Consider the following 16,693-nt stretch of genomic DNA (forward strand, 5'->3'; position numbering starts at 1 on the left):
GGACTTTAGTTTTACCAGATTTCAAATTATAATATAAAGCAGTAGTTCTCAAAACTATTTGGTAAGTATTTTTTTTAAAAAGGGCAAAACTATATTCAGCAGACTTAAATGTCTAATTTTCCCCCAAAATCTAGAAGAAATGGACTCTATTCAATAAAAACTACTGGAAGAATTTAAAAGCAAATTGGTATAGAAAAGCATTCTATGCCACATACTATAGTAAACTGAAATGGATAAATGAGCTACAAAGTTAGATAAGAATGGGAATTCATACCTCTCAACTCTGGATAAATGACTGCAACAGCAGAGAGACAAAAAAAAGTAAACTAAAAAGATACTGGGCTAAGTCTGCACAAAATTTCTCTGAAAAAGCCTTCTATTTAAGATCTATTAGTATATTGACAGAAATACAGTTTAAGAGCTATTCCTCAAGCAGAAAAATTGTTAAAAAATATTAAAAGGACTTAGAAGAAATTCAGCTTTCAAGAACTATTTTAAAAGGGTATCACTATAAAAGATGCACATTAAAACTGATCTTATACAGAATTAGAAACATTTATGTATTCTATGTAGGTTCAACCTTTTGGGCAATTTGGAATTGAAGACATATAAAATTGTTCATATTTTTGGCCCAGTGGAGCATTAGGTTCATATTCCAAGGGTACTGACAAAAATACCAATCAAAATGTAAATAATTGAAGCAGCACTACTTATAAAACCAAAAAAGTTATAACAAAACCACACAACCCTGTATTGGGGGAACAGCTTAACAAAAGTGTTACAGGAATGTAACAATATTATTGTGTCACAGATAATGATGAATTTGAAGAATCCAGAGAAATATATGAAGGTTAAAATAAAGTCATTCAAATTACAAAAAATAGAACCAAAATAATGATGCATGGGTATGTGCATGTATGTATATAACTGCAAGAGCTATATAAAAGACCCTAATTTTAAACAATAAAATGGAGATTTAAAATGTAGCACACTGGCCCATAGACACCCCCAACTGGATTCCATAGCTTCTCCTGGGCTGAACACCAAACCCACTGCCCTTTTCACTGTCACCATCAACCTAACAATTCAGGACCACAACCAGCCTGTAGAGTTGACAATAGATAATGAGTCCCTAGGAGGCAGAAGAAAGATGGCAGAGGAAGAAGAAGCACATTGAATTCTACCCCCATAATTCCTCTAAAAAGATCTAGAAAATACAGCTAAGAAATCCAAGAAAACATGAATCATTTTTCAAGCCCAGATTAATGTAGAAAGAGGTAATTGTATATTAAGGGTAGAATCTGGTCAGGAATGTGCCATGTTAAGCATTTCTGTGTAAGGGGAGGTTATGACCAGGGCAGAGAGGTCTTGAGTCCAGTATAGAGAGGCTTAAATTTGTGTATGCTACAGGGACAGGTCACCAACTGGAAGCTCTATTGCTCATGACACAATCCTAACCAAATTCAGGTTGAATTGAAGTAGGGACCTGTGCTTAGGGATAGCATTCTGAGAAGAAATTGCAGTCCCAAAGCGAGGGGCAAGTTTTAGAAGCAAGTAGCTTTGGACTATAGGAGTGGAGTGGTTATCTCAGTCCCAGATTCTAGTCTAGTCTGAAATCTAGAGGAAATAAAATGGGAATTGCAAATGTAAGAGGTAAACATGAATGATTATAAGGCTAACAAGGACAAATTGCTTATATTTTAATATAAAGGGATGATACATGTGTTCTCACAGAACCCAGTCCACTTTAGGGAACAGAGGAGAGTATCACTAGACGAAGGCCTAATCTTAAAAAAAAAAAGGAAAGAGGAATACATGGTGGGGGAGGGGAAGAGATAGGAGTTGAAAGGTAGAGAAACTTATCTAACAATCAGAATGTGAAAGTAGAACTCTATACAAACAGGGAGAAAAGAGTAAGCAGAGCAGCTGACACCTGTACTTCACTCTTATCTGAACTGGTTAAAGGAAAGAATACACACAGTTGAATACAGAAATTACATTTCACAAAATAGAGAAATAAGAAGGGAGGAATTAGTGCTAAGTTAAAAAGCTTCTTGAATGGCAGAGAATTGGAAAGTGAGGGCACCCATATCTATTGGAGAATAGCTGAACGAGTCATGGAATACAAATGTGATGGAATACTCTTTTTCTCTATAAAAAGAATAGTTACAGTAGGGAAATGTAGCAAGTCGCGAATGAACTGAGACAGAGACGTGAGCAGGACCAGAGCAATTTATACAATATATAAAGACAAACTTCCATAATCTCAGAATTCTGATCAGTAGAATAAGTGGATTATGATTTGAGGCCTCATGATGAAACACACTGACTACTTCCTAAGGACTTGGTAAGCAGAATGAGATTTTTTTTCTTTCTTAGATATAGCCAATGCAGAAATTTGACATGTTTTTTCTTTTCTTTTCTTTTTTAAGTTTTTGCAAGGCAAATGAGGTTAAGTGGCTTGCCCAAGGCCACACAGCTAGGTAATTATTGTCTGCGACAATAATTACCCAGGTACTTCTGACTCCAGAGTCAGTGATTTATCCACTACGCCACCTAGCTGCCCCAGACAAGATGTTTTTAATAGTTTTGTTTTTCCTTTCACAAATTGGGTTGGGGGGGGCGGAGCCAAGATGGTGACAAGAGAGGATCGTGTCTTAGGTGCTCTCTCGTAAAATTTGTAAGCTAAGGACTCTAAATTTTCGAGAGGCAGAACCTACAGAGGGTCCCAGTGAAACAGTTCTCCAACTCAAGGTAACCTGGAAAAGAGCAGAAAGGCTCTGCTCCCCAGGGTTGGAGGGGCAGTCTGCCAGAGTGAAGGAACTTCAGCCTCCCAGAGGCAACCCCAGGTTGCTGGGAGCCAAGGCTCACGGCAGCAGGGGCAGTTTCCTGACCTACGCCCTGGGGAGCACCAGGCACAACTTGGGGGAACAGTGGGGGGAACTCTGCTAGAGCATGTGAAGCACGCTGCCTAGGGAGGGAGGTGGAGAGAAACTGCAGAGCTCTGTCCTCTGTCCCTGGAACAGGATACTGGGGTTCTGACCACATTCAGATCCTGATAGCCTAGGTCCCCCATAGAACAGCAGGGCCCCCCCCCCACCTCAGCCCCGTGGCAGAGGGAGGGGCGCATATGGTCATTCAGAGACCACAAGTGGGGACAGAGCCTCATACACTGAGACCCTTGTGGGAATGTCCCAAAAGCTCAGGTAGCACCCCAAAACCAGACTCAGGCTGGGAAAATGAGTAAGCAGAGAAAAAAAGAGGAACACCATTGAGAAATACTTAGACTGTGATCCCAAAAAGGATCAAAACACTCAATCTGAAGATGAGGAAGTCCAAGCTCCTGCATCTAAAGACTCCAAGAAAAACAGAAATTGGGCTCAGGCTATGACAGAGCTCAAAAAAGACTTTGAAAATCAAGTGAGGGAGATAGAAGAAAAATTGGTAAAAGAAATGAGAGAGATGCAGGAAAAACATGAAAATGAAGTCAGCAGCTTAGTCAAGGAGATCCAAAAAAATGCTGAAGAAAATAGCATGCTAAAAACCAGCTTAGGTCAAATAGAACAGTTCAAAAAGTTATTGAGGAGAAGAATGCTTTAAAAAGCAGAATGGGTCAGATGGAAAAAGAGATAAGAAAACTCTGAGGAAAACAAATCCTTCAGACAAAGAATAGAACTCAGGGAGATGGCTGATTTTACAAAAAATCAGGACTCAATACTTCAAAACGAAAAAAATGAAAAATTAGAAGAAAATGTGAAACACCTCATTGAAAAAACAACTAATATGGAAAACAGATTTAGGAAAAATAATTTAAAAATTATTGGAATACCTGAAAGTTATGATCAGGAAAAGAGCCTTGACATCATTTTCAAAGAACTACTACAGGAAAACTGCCCTGATATCCTAGAAGCAGAGGGCAAAATAGAAATGGAGAGAATCCATTGATCTCCCCCAGAAAGATACAAAAAAAAAACCCCAACCCCCAGCAATATTATAGCCAAGTTCCAGAACTCCCAAGTCAGAGAGAAAATATTACAAGCAGCCAGAAGGACACAATTCAAATATCATGGAGCTGCAGTCGGGATCACACAGGACTTAGCAGCAACTACATTAAAAGCTCATAGGGCTTGGAATATAATACCGGAAGGCAAAAGAGCTTAGAATGCAACCGAGAATCAACTACCCAGCAAAACTGAATGTCCCCTTCCAGGGGAAAAGATGGACTTTCAATCAACCAGGGGAATTTCAAAAGTTCCTGTTGGAATGGCCATAGCTGAACAGAAGGTTTGATCTTCAGATGCAGGACTCAGGTGAAGCACGGAGATTGGAGAAGGGAAAAATATGAGGGACTTAATGTTGATGAAATGCATGTATTCCTGTATATAAAAATGATACTGATAATACTCATATGAACCTTTTCAATTCAATAGAGCAGGTAGAGGGAAATTTATAGATGAAGCACAGGAGATAGCTGAATTTGAAAATAAAATGTAATGTAAAAATGGAGTCAATAGAAAAAAGGAAAATGTAATGGGAGAAAGAAAAAGGAGAGAGGGAATAGGCCAAGATATTTAATATAAGATTTTTCTTTATTAAAATGAGCTATTGCAATGATATGGAAGGGGGGAAGGCAAGGAAGAATGAGGGAATCTTCGCTCTCATAAGAGGTGGCTAGGAGAGGAAACAGCATATATACTCAAATGGGGTATAGGCATCTGGAGTAAGAAAGGGGTGGACAGGGGGAAGGGGGGGATGTGAATGAAGGAGAGGATGGACCATGGGGGGAGAGTGGTCAGATATAACACGTTTTCTTTTTCACTTTTTGCAAGGGGCTGGGATTGGAAGGCCTGTCCAGGACCATAGGGCCAGATGGATGCTGGGCCTAAGGGGTGTTATGGGGACTCGGGAAGAGGCCCCAGCAGCAGGGATCTGTCTGCTGCGCAACTCAAATACCCTACAGCAGTGTCAGAATGAAAGGAGAGAGAAAATATAGTACACGGTAGTGGAGAAATATGAATGGAGGGAGTCGTGATCAGCAATTGGCAACAGTGGAAAAATATGGAAGTAACTTTTATGATGGACTTATCATAAAGAATGTGATCCAGGGGCGGCTAGGTGGTACAGTAGATAAATCACCAGCCCTGGAGTCAGGAGTACCTGGGTTTAAATCTGGTCTCAGACACTTAATAATTACCTAGCTGTGTGACCTTGGGCAAGCCACTTAACCCTGTTTGCCTTGCAAAAAATCTAAAATTAAAAAAAAATGAATGTGATCCACCTGTGACAGAGTTGGTGGGGTTGGAACTCAGATGGGGAGGGGGGGGATAGCAGGACAAATGTGGCTGGGTGGCCTGCCTGGGGCCACATAGCTGGGTGATTGTTGCGTGTCTTGAGGCTGGATTTGGAGCGGCTCAAGGGCCATTGCTCTGTCCGCCACCCAGCCACCCCTACTATTATAACTATTTTATGTCTTTTTTTTTTCTTTTTTGGGTTTTTGCAGGGCAATGGGTTTGGTGTGGCTTGCATGGGGTCACACAGCTGGGTGATTGCTGGGTGTGCTGGGCTGAATTTAGACTCAGGTGCTCCTGGCTCCAGGGCTGGTGTTTCATCCACTGCGCAACCTGACCATACCTACAATTACTATCATTTTTTTAATTTTAATTTTTTCTCTCCCCTTTAGTTTAGCACTCAAGTAAGTCTATATTTACTCTTAAACAAGAATATTTTATTAATGTATAAAAAACATTATTCATACAAAATGAGAATAAAAAAGAAAAAAACAAATTGGGTTTGGGGAAAAGGAGACAATGGATTTGTTGACTGAAAAAGAAATTTTGTTTAAAAAAAAATGAATCACAGGACCATGTCAGCTTATAACTATTTGCAGACAAGGTTCAAAGACAAAAAACCCCCCAAAACTACAATGCTTTGAATGCTAGAGAAAAAAGGATTTGGGGCAGCTGGGTGGTGCAATGGATAGAGTACCAACCCTGGAATCAGGAGAACCTGAGTTTAAATCTATTCTCAGACACATAATAATTACCTAGCTGGGTGACCTTGGGCAAGTCACTTAAAAAAGGATTTGATTTCATGGGCTTTTGCTGAATCATTCCTGGATTCATGTACCAGATGGTGACCTCAAACCATGACAGCACTGCTGTCAAATCACTCTATGGGGAGAACTCACTAATGAGAACTAGATTCTGAAGTACAGTGGACCTGGTATGTGTACACTTCAAAGCCCAGGGTCTAACACAAATAGCTCTAGGTTTTTCAACTGTCCTAAATCTGACTTAGTGGACAGCAGAGTATATGGTCTCTGGCCAAGTGACAGAAGGTATATAAACTGTCTAAGTCACTGAGGGCTGGGCTCCTGCCAAATATGGATAACTCTCATGATGTGTTGTCTTAACCAGCCTTAAACTGTTCCATAACTTTCCCAGTCTTTCCTTGTGCTTTCAGTTGCTTGAGTTTAATATTGCTTTATTTTTATTTATAAACTAATTTAAGGGGTAGAGTGGCATAGCAGATGGAAACCTTAAACTTCAGAGAAACTGGGTTCTAGTCCTGCCAGTGATCCATACTGGCTGTGAGCCTCTGGGCAAGTCATAAACTTCTAATTGCTCTAAGCAATTTTCCAATCCTAAAATACAGAAAATGTACAGGCTTATATAATACATTACATGTTATAGGAAGATCCTTCTGAGATTTCTCTTTACCCAAATCAAAGGTTTACCCTTTCTACTCTTTAGCTATATTGAATATTTTATCTACAGTGCAAGCTGAGTCATAAATGGTATTACACAGCTGACAAAATGAAAATCTCAAGCACATTTAACAGAAATGAAACAACTTCTACCAGTTTAAAATTTAGTTTTATTTAACAGCAGAAAGGAAAACTTTAATGTAAAGTTTTATTCTTCCAATAATAAACCTTGAATCAATACATTTATGAAAAGAACACATTTCATTAAATCTTATTTTATTTCTCAATTTTTTTGTTCCTCTGCTCCAGGTTCCAGTAATTCCCATGTAGAAATATTGCTCCTATCCTATAAATCAAAATTTTAAAAGAAAATTTATCTTTAAAAAGCCATCTTTTTTCTATATAAGTATTTTAAAAATTTTTTAATTTAAATTTTTTTACAATCACTAAATAAAAATAATTTTGAGCATTCATTTTTGCAAAATTTTGAATTATAAATTTTTTTCCTCCTCTCCCCTGTTCCTAAAATGCTAATTCTGTAAAACATTTTCATATTAGTCAGTTGTTAAAAAAAAAAGAAAAAGACCAAAAGGAAAAAAAACTTAAGCATTCTTAATGGTAAAATTTTGCATAAAATTCAGAAAGATCCAAAATGACTTTATGAACCTTTATCATTTTGGTGAATGAGAACTTTGGTGCCTTTCAAAGCCTCAAGACTTCAAAGAGAAAAGTAATTTGTAAGCAACTAAAAGACAGTCTCTCAAAATCTCTTTTTAAAGAACTATCAAATAAAACTCTTCTCTCCAAGTGGTGTTGCCAAGGCAAACCTAAGCGCGACTTGAAATACAATAAATCTAGTTGCTTTTAAGAGATGAATTAAAATGTCTAAACAAATATGGCCTGTGAATATTATAAATAATACAAATGTCCTTTGGCAGAAAAAAGGTTCCCCACCCCTGCGACAGAGTTTAACACACCTGGTAGCAACACTCCCAAATTCCCAATAGGGAATTTAAAAATCTACACCTTCTGCCACAACTCCAACAAGAGCCATTTTAAATTCCTTTTCAGGAAATTCTGGAGCATGTTTTACACAAAGCAGAAGATGTTTCACGAACCTTAATGTTGATTCCATAGGCAGCAAGGTTCTGCCGGAGGTTATCACAAGCCTGGAGCAGTGGTTTCCTTTCTAACAGCAACTGTTGCCTTTTCTCTTTGTGTAACTTCTTGGCTTCTTTGGACAGGTCAGGGGTGACAGTCCCCGTGTCTTCCGGGGCAGCCAGAGAGAACTGACGGACCTTGGAACGAAACTGCACGAGCTCATCAACCACACTATGCAGAGTAGCTGAGCTTCTATTTTCTGAAGTAAACTAAACACAGACAAAATTCCAATATTAAAAAAAGACAGGGACATCTGGGTCCTGATAAACAGCTCAAAGAAAGTAATTTTTTTGATTTGGTTCAATAAAGTTGTTACAATGAATAGTCCTTGAGTAAGCATTTTTTTTGACCTGGGTAACATTTATATAAAGAAAGTTCTTGATTATGGAGTACTTTTATTTCAGATAGCAAGAAGAACAAAATTTTGCAGTTTATTTATAAAAGCTTTGTCTGGCTGTCAAGTAGCTTCATTTCCCCCCTTAAATATTGTCTTCATTCTACACCTGAAAAAACTACTCTCAAACTGCAACCAAACTAAATATAACAAGAGTTAAGGATATAAATTGGAGGTTATAGTTTTCATAATCATAGGTAAGAGGAAAATTCATCATCAGCATAGGATAGAAAAGTTCTTAAAAGATGAAACACATCATATCTCAATCACATAAAAATTTCCATAATGTAGGAAAAAATTAAAAAGTGATGAAGCTAAAACCTTGATATAAACTGATTAAAATTGTATTAAAGTGGGGGCGGCTAGGTGGTGCAGTGGATAGAACACCAGTCTTGGAGTCAGGAGTACCTGGGTTCAAATCTGGCCTCAGACACTTAATAATTACCTAGCCGTGTGGCCTTGGGCAAGCCTTGAAAAATCTAAAAGAAAAAAAAATTGTATTAAAGTAACTGAAAAAAGTATGATAGATAAAAATCAAAGCTGACAAATACATATTTGAATACAGAATCAATAAGTGGTCAAAATTTTGAACAAAATTTTCAAAAGAATAACCACCTAAAAATGTTCATAATCATTAAAAATCTGAGAAATGAAATTTGAAACAAGACTGAAGAAGCACTTCCCACTGATCAAATTAGAAAGGATGGCAAAAGATGGGGAAATTCATAATTGAATAATAAATAATTTTGCTTTCTTTTTACTAAAGAACTCTTTTAATCTCTTTTTCTTTATTGCTATGATTAGCATTGCTAATATTACATCAAATAAGAACTGTGACTGTGGACATTCTTGCTTCATGCCCATTTTGATGAGAAAGTTTTCAATATTTCTCCAGTAGGAATAATTAGTGCAAAGAATTAGAAAACAAAGTAGAGTTCCACCAATTAGCAAATGGCTAACCTAATTGTGGTATGTGAATGTAATGGAATATTAACTGTGCTGTGAGAAATGACAAGAATGATGAATATAGAAGAAGGAAATGAAGATAAAGACAGTCAGTCCTCAAAAACCTGACAACACTATTAGGTCTTCTTTCTTCCAGGTTAAACATTCTGATGCTCACAAGGTGCAGTGTCCAGTTCTGACCCCTATCCCAGTGATCTTCCTTTTGATGCACTATAGCTTAACAATGTGCTTCCTACACATTGAATACAAAACCCCAGGTATATTCTAACAAAGCACAGGACCATCCTCTCTGAACTCATTCTGGACATGACTTTTCTTCTCATTCATTATTTTTATATATATATATATATATATATATTTAATATATTAAATTTCTCTATATATTTAATATATTAAATTTCTGACAGTCCTGCTTTACCCTACAGGCTCCTCTAATGATGTCACAGAGTCACTGGACATTTTTGAGCCTCAGAATCATGCAAACTGAAGAGAAGGTTCATGTTAGCATTTCCTACTATGAATGATGCAAGAGAAATGGATACTAACACTTAAAGCACTATATAATTTATTAAACAATCATCATCAACCTCAGTGATTATTTATTCCTTGATATGAAAACTGTTTTGTTACAGAACAAAAGACAAACAGCCAGATGAGAGCTGAGGAGTGGGGAAAAGATTCATTAGCCACTTTTAACAAGGGGAGAAAACAGCATGGTAGTTAGGGTCCCTGTCCTTTCACAATTTCATCCTACAAAACTTCTAATTTAAAAAATAAAAAAACCCAATAGACATCTTCTCTTTCAAAATCTGTAGAATGTAACCAGTGTTTAAAAGTTGGGGGAAAGGGGGAGGGTTAGAAGAGTGCTGGGTAGAGTAAAGGGGACTTGGGTCATAATCTCTGCAGAATAATCTTTGTGTTTAGGGGGCAGCTAAGTGGCGCTGGGGATAGAGCACCGGCCATGGAGTGGATGACCTGAGTTCGAATCTGACTTCAGACACTTAATAATTACCTAGCTGTGTGACCTTGGGCAAGTCACTTAGCCCCCCATTGCCTTGCAAAAACAAAACAAAACAAAAAAATAATCTTTGTGCTTAGAGTAAAAGAGTCATTTTGGAAAAAAAAAACAATTTTTTGGTAAAATGTCCACATTCTGAGTCAATCATTCAAAATGTGTTTTATGAGCACTTACAGTGAGGACTTGACATTTCTTCTCATCTTTTAAAGGAAGTTAGACAAAACCAAAAATAATATTGATAAATAAAATATGAACTAGAAGCAGAGTCCAGATTATAGTTAAAAAATAGACACACACACACACACACCCCCTGACTAATAACACAGAAGTCAAACACTCCCTGCAAAGAGAGAGGATTCCTTCAATATTTCATCTACCCCAAAGTCTTCCATTTCATTGGTGTTAAGTTCCTCTGTTGAATGAATGAGTGCAAATCCTGGTCCGCTTTTTAAAACATGGTGGGAACAAGGCAGAAAGGTACCCAACTCTCTCCTTCAAACAACATTAAATCAAGTCTCAAACAAATTCTGGAGCGACAAAAAGCACAAAAGGAGGGGATGAAACAATAACTCTAGCCGAAGAGAATTAGAAGGGCTGCAGAAAAGGTCCGTCTCCCTCAAGTAGAGGGGAGCACAGGCCTGCTCAGGTGTTCTGATGGCCGGCAACAGCTGCCTAGCCCTGGCACAGATCAGTCAACAGGGCCCACGGGGCCCAGCTCAGGAGGCTAGCCAGGAGCCTACAGTCCCAATGCAGCCACAGAAACCCCTGAGCAACAGGCACAATTAGGCTGGGCAACATCAGCACTGTGTGCAGCTTCAGAGACCACAGGAAAGATCAAAACAAACTCAGAAGAGGACAATAATGTCGAAACACCTACATGCAAAAATCTCAAGGAGAAATATCAATTAGGTCTCAAGCTGAAAAAGTCCTCCTGGGAGAGCACAACAAGGATTTTTAAAATCAAAGAAGTAGAAGAAAAATTGAGAAAAGAAATGAGTATTATATAAAAGTGTTATGAAAAAAAACTAACAGGTTGGTCAAAAAAGCACAAAAATTCACTCTAGAAAACAACTCCAATAAATGAAATAAAGAGATCAATGAATTGGGCATACAACTACAAAAGCTGGAAAAAAATAAAGATCCCCAATTAAATACCAAATAAATTCTGAAAAACAAAGGAGAGATTAATAAAATTGAAATTAAGAAAACAATTGAGCTAATAACTAAAACTAGGAGTAAGAAAAAAGTAAAAGTATATAAAAAAATAAAATAGATAAACCACTACCAAGAAGGAAATTATAAAGAGATAATTCAAAGCTATTTTGCCCAACTAGTATGGTCAATAAATTTGACAGTCTGAGTAAAATGTATAAAAGTACCCAGATTAACAGAAGAGAAAAAAATACTTAACCCCATTTCAGAAAAATAAATAGAAGAAACCATTGATAATCTCCCTAAGAAAAAGTCTCCAGCTCCATATGGATTTACAAATGAATTCTGCCAAACATTTAAGGAACAATTGATTCCAATTCCACAAAACTATTTTAAAGGAGAAGTAATTCTACCAAATTCCTTTTATGACACAAATATGGTGCTGATACCTAAACCAGGAAGAGCTAAAACAAAGAAAATTATAAACAAATCTCCCTAAGGAACAATGATGCAAAAATAAAGTTTTAGCAAATAGATACGTTATTACTAGGATAATACACCATGATCAGGTATGAGTTACACCAGGTAGGCAGAGATAGTTCAATATTAGGAAAGCAATAAACATAACTGAACATATTAATAACAACAGAAATCATATGATTATCTTTTTGAGATGCTGAAAAAGTCTTTTACTAACCACATCATTCCAACTGAAAATACTAGAGAGTATAGGAATAAATGGAATTTTCTTAAAATAATAAGCAGTATCTATTTAAAACTATCAGCAAGCATTATATGTAATGGGAATAAGCCAGAGAGCATTTCCAATGAGACTGGGGTGAAACAAGGATGACCATTATCACCACTACTATTCAATATAGTATTAGAAATGTTACCTTTGGAAATAAAAGAAAAAGAAGTTGAAGAAATTAGAATTGACAATGAAGAAGCAAACTTTCAATATCTGCAAGATGATATGATGGTATACTTAAAGAACCCCCCAAAAAATCAACTAAGAAACTATTTCAGTAGAGTAGCATAATATAAAATAAATCCATAAAAATCAGCATTTCTGTATATTGAAAACAAAGCCCAAGAAGAGATAGAAAGGAAAGTTTCATTTAAAGTTAATGGCAGGGGCGGAGCCAAGATGGCCACAAGAAGGGATCAAGTCTTAGGCACTCTCTGATAAAAAACGTGAAACTACGGACTCTAACTAAACTTTCGAGAGAGAGAACCCACAAAGGGAACCAGTGAGGCAGTTCTCCTGCTCAAGGTAACCTGGAAAAGAGCAGAAAGCTCTGCTCACCAGGGTTGGAGGGGCGGCTGCCAGCTAGAGGGGTGGCCCACCAAAGAGAAAGAATTTCAGCTTCCCAGAGGCAGCCCCAGGGCACTGGGAGCCGCGGCTCACAGCAGTGGGGGAGTTTTCTGAGCTGCACCCCGAGGAGCACGGGGCACAAAGTGGGGGAACAGAGGGGGACCTCTGCCAGAGCGAGCACATGGAACCCAGCCCTCAGGGCACACAGCAAGCCTTTCCCCAGCCCTGCTCCAGGAAACAGAAGCAGGAGCCTCCAGGGCATGAGCCCATTGAGCTGAGGGAAGGGAGTGAAGAGATACTGCAGAGCTCTGTCCTCTGCCCCTGGAACAGGACTCTGGGGCTCTGACCACATTCAGATCCTGATCTCAGTCTAGGCCCCCCCATAGAACAGCAGGGCCCCCCCACCTCAGCCCCTTGGCAGAGGGGGGCGCTTATGGTCATTCACAGACCAGGAGGGAGGACAGAGCCTCACACACTGAGACCGTTGTGGGAGTGCCCCAAAAGCTCAGGAAGCACCCCAAAACCAGGCTCAGGCTGGGAAAATGAGCAAGCAGAGAAATAAGAGGAAGACCATTGAGAAATATTTTGCAAATGAGCCCAAGAACGATCAAAATACTCAGTCTGAAGATGAGGAGGTCCAAGCTCCTGCATCTAAAGACTCCAAGCAAAACAGAAATTGGGTTCAAGCTATGACAGAGCTCAAAAAAGACTTTGAAAATCAAATGAAAGAGTTGGAAGAAAAACTGAGAAAAGAAAGGAGAGATGCAGGAAAAACATGAAAATGAAGTCAGCAGCCTAGTCAAGGAAATCCAAAAAAAATGCTGAAGAAAATAGCATGCTAAAAATCAACTTAGGTCAAATGGATAAAACAGTTCAAAAAGTTATTGAGGAGAAGAATGCTTTAAAAAGCAAAATTGGCCAGATGGAAAAAGGGATAAGAAAGCTCTCTGAGGAGAACAAATCCTTCAGACAAAGAATCGAATTCAAGGAGATTGATGAATTTACCAGAAATCAGGAATCAATACTTCAAAACCAAAAAAATGAAAAATTAGAAGAAAATGTGAAATATCTCATTGAAAAAACAACTGATATGGAAAACAGACTTAGGAAAGATAATTTGAAAATTATTGGAATACCTGAAAGTCATGATCAGGAAAAGAGCCTTGACATCATTTTTCAAAGAATTACTACAGGAAAATTGCCCTGATATTCTAGAAGCAGAGGGCAAAATAGAAATGGAGAGAATCCACTGATCTCCCCGAGAAAGAGATCCCAAAAAACCAACCCCTAGGAATATTATAGCCAAGTTCCACAACTCTCAAGTCAAAGAGAAAATATTACAAGCAGCCAGAAGGACACAGTTCAAATATCATGGAGCTGCAGTCAGGATCACACAGGACTTAGCAGCAAATACACTGGAAGCTCGTAGGGCTTGGAATATAATATACCGGAAGGCAAAAGAGCTTAGAATGCAGCCAAGAATGAACTACCCAGCAAGGCTGAATGTCCTCTTCCAGGGAAAAAGATGGACTTTCAATGAACCAGGGGAATTTCAAAGGTTCCTTTTGGAATGGCCAGAGCTGAACAGAAGGTTTGATCTTCAGATACAGGATTCAGGTGAAGCAAGGAGATTTGAGGAGAGGGGGGAAATATGAGGAACTTAATGATGATGAACTGCATGCATTCCTGCATAGAAAAATGACACTGATAATACTCATATGAACCTCCTCAGTTAAGATAGCAGGTAGAGGGAGCTTTTATAGTTGAAGCACAGGAGAAAGCTGAATTCGAAGATAAAATATGGTGTAAAAATGGAGTCAATAGAAAAAAAGGGAAATGGAATGGGAGAAAGAAAAAGGAGAGGGGGAATAGGCCAAGATATTTCACATAATAAGATTTTTTTTATTATTACAATGAGCTATTGCAATGATATGGAAGGGGGAAGCAAGGGGGAATGAGGGAACCTTTACTCTCATCAGAGGTGGCTAGGAGAGGAAACAGCATATATACTCAATGGAGTATAGGCATCTGGAGTAAGAAAGAGCGGGGAGTAGGGGAAAGCGGTGGGGATGTGAATAAAGGAGGAGAGGATGGACCATGGGGGGGGAGAGTGGTCAGATATAACACATTTTTTTTTTACTTCTTGCAAGGGGCTGGGATTGGAAGGCCTGTCCAGGACCATAGGGCCAGGTGGATTCTGGGCCTAAGGGGTGGTATGGGGGCTCAGGGCTTCTTGGCTCCAGGACCAGGGATCTGTCTGCTGCGCCACTCAGCGACCCTACAGCAGAGTCAGTGAAAGGAGAGAGAAAGTAGAGTACATGGTAGTGGAGAAATAAGAAAGGAGGGAGTTGTGATCAGCAATGGCAATGTTGGAAAAATATGGAAATAACTTTTGCGATGGACTTACCATAAAGAATGAGATTCACCCATGATAGAGTTGTTGGTGTTGGAACAAAGACTCAAGCACATTTTTTGTTATTATTATTTGGGGGAGGGTGCAGGGCAAGTGGGGCTGGATGGCCTGCCTGGGGCCACATAGCGGGGTGATCTTTGGGTGTCTGGACCCAGGTGCTCATTGCTCAAGGGCCAATGCTCTGTCTGCCAACCAGCCACCCCTACTATTATTACTATTTTATTTTATTTTGGGTCTTTTTTTTTCTTCTTTTAGGTTTTTGCAGGGCAGTGGGGATCAGGTGGCTTGCATGTCACACGGCTGGGTGATTGTTGGGTCTATGGGGCTGGATGTGGGCTCGGATGCTCGTGGCTCCAGGGCTGGTGCTTCGTCCATTGTGCCACCTGGCCATACCTACAATTATTATTATTATTCTTTTCTTAATTTTAATTTTTTTTTCTCTCCCCTTTACTTTATCGCCCAAGCAAGTCTATATTCATGGGGGGAGGGGTATTTTGTTTACTCTTAAACAAGAATATTTTATTAATGTAAAAAAAACATTCGTACAAAATGAAAATTAAAAAACAAAATTAAAAATAAACAAATAAACAAATAAATAAATAAAGTTAATGGCAGGGGCGGCTAGGTGGCATGGTGGATAAAGTACCGGCCTTGGAGTCAGGAGTACCTGGGTTCAAATCTGGTCTCAGACACTTAATAATTACCTAGCTGTGTTGCCTTGGGCAAGCCACTTGCCCCATTTGCCTTGCAAAAACCTAAAGTTAATGGCAGACCTCATAAAATACTTGGAAATCTACCTCCCAAAGACAATCCCAGAAAATGGGAAATTGTATGAATGGAATTACAAATATTTTTCATAGAAATAAAGTCAGATCTAAACAACTGGCAAAATGTCAACAGCTCATGGTTAATAAAAATGACAATTCTACCTAAATTAAATTACTTATTCAGTGCCAAACCCATCAAACTACCAAAAATTGATAGCTCTTTGAAAAATCATAAAGCACTATTTTACAGAGCTAGGAAAAAATAGTAACAAAATTCATCTGGTGTAATAAAAGGTCAAAAATATCAAAGGAACTGATGAAAAAATGCAATGGAAGGTGTCCAGCTGTACCAGATTTAAAACTACACTATAAAGCGGCAGTCATCAAAACTGTCTGGTACTGGTTAAGAAATACAGTGATGCATCACATTCAATTAGATCAGTGTATACCATGGAAACAATAAAAAGACTACTAACAGACTGCCTTTGGTGGGGGTGGGGGGGTGGGAAGCGAGATTAGGGGAAAAATTGTAAACTTCAAAATAAATAAATATTTGGAATAAACAAAGAAAAAAAGAAAAATTGTGATGGACCAGTGGATTATGATAGGTTCAAAAGAAACAGTAGTAAATGACTATAGTAATCTACTGCCTGACAAACCCAAAGACATGTCACTGTTTTTTCTGTTGTTTTTTAAATTTTATTTGTTTAAGGCAATGGGGTTAAATGACTTGTCCAAGGTCACACAGCTAGGTAATTATTAAGTATCCGAGGCATGATTTGATCCCAGGTCCTCCTG

The 16,693-nt window shown here is 38.5% G+C and overlaps 1 protein-coding gene across 2 annotated transcripts in view; it reads right to left on the reverse strand.

The window, feature by feature from the left end:
• Positions 1-6,839: 6,839 nt before the first annotated feature.
• Positions 6,840-16,693, reverse strand: part of CARS2 (cysteinyl-tRNA synthetase 2, mitochondrial) — an 82,646-nt gene continuing 72,792 nt past the window's right edge. For both annotated transcript variants that reach the window (XM_074192036.1, XM_074192034.1), the window contains 2 exons: positions 7,825-8,076; positions 6,840-7,052 (listed from right to left, as the gene is read on the reverse strand). In XM_074192036.1, coding sequence (XP_074048137.1) covers positions 6,990-7,052; positions 7,825-8,076 — 315 coding nt within the window. In that variant the 3' untranslated portion in view covers positions 6,840-6,989. The remainder of the gene's footprint in view (positions 7,053-7,824; positions 8,077-16,693) is intronic.

The sequence above is a fragment of the Macrotis lagotis genome, chromosome 6 (assembly GCF_037893015.1).
Source record: "Macrotis lagotis isolate mMagLag1 chromosome 6, bilby.v1.9.chrom.fasta, whole genome shotgun sequence".
In the NCBI taxonomy this organism is placed as follows: Eukaryota; Metazoa; Chordata; class Mammalia; order Peramelemorphia; family Peramelidae; genus Macrotis; species Macrotis lagotis.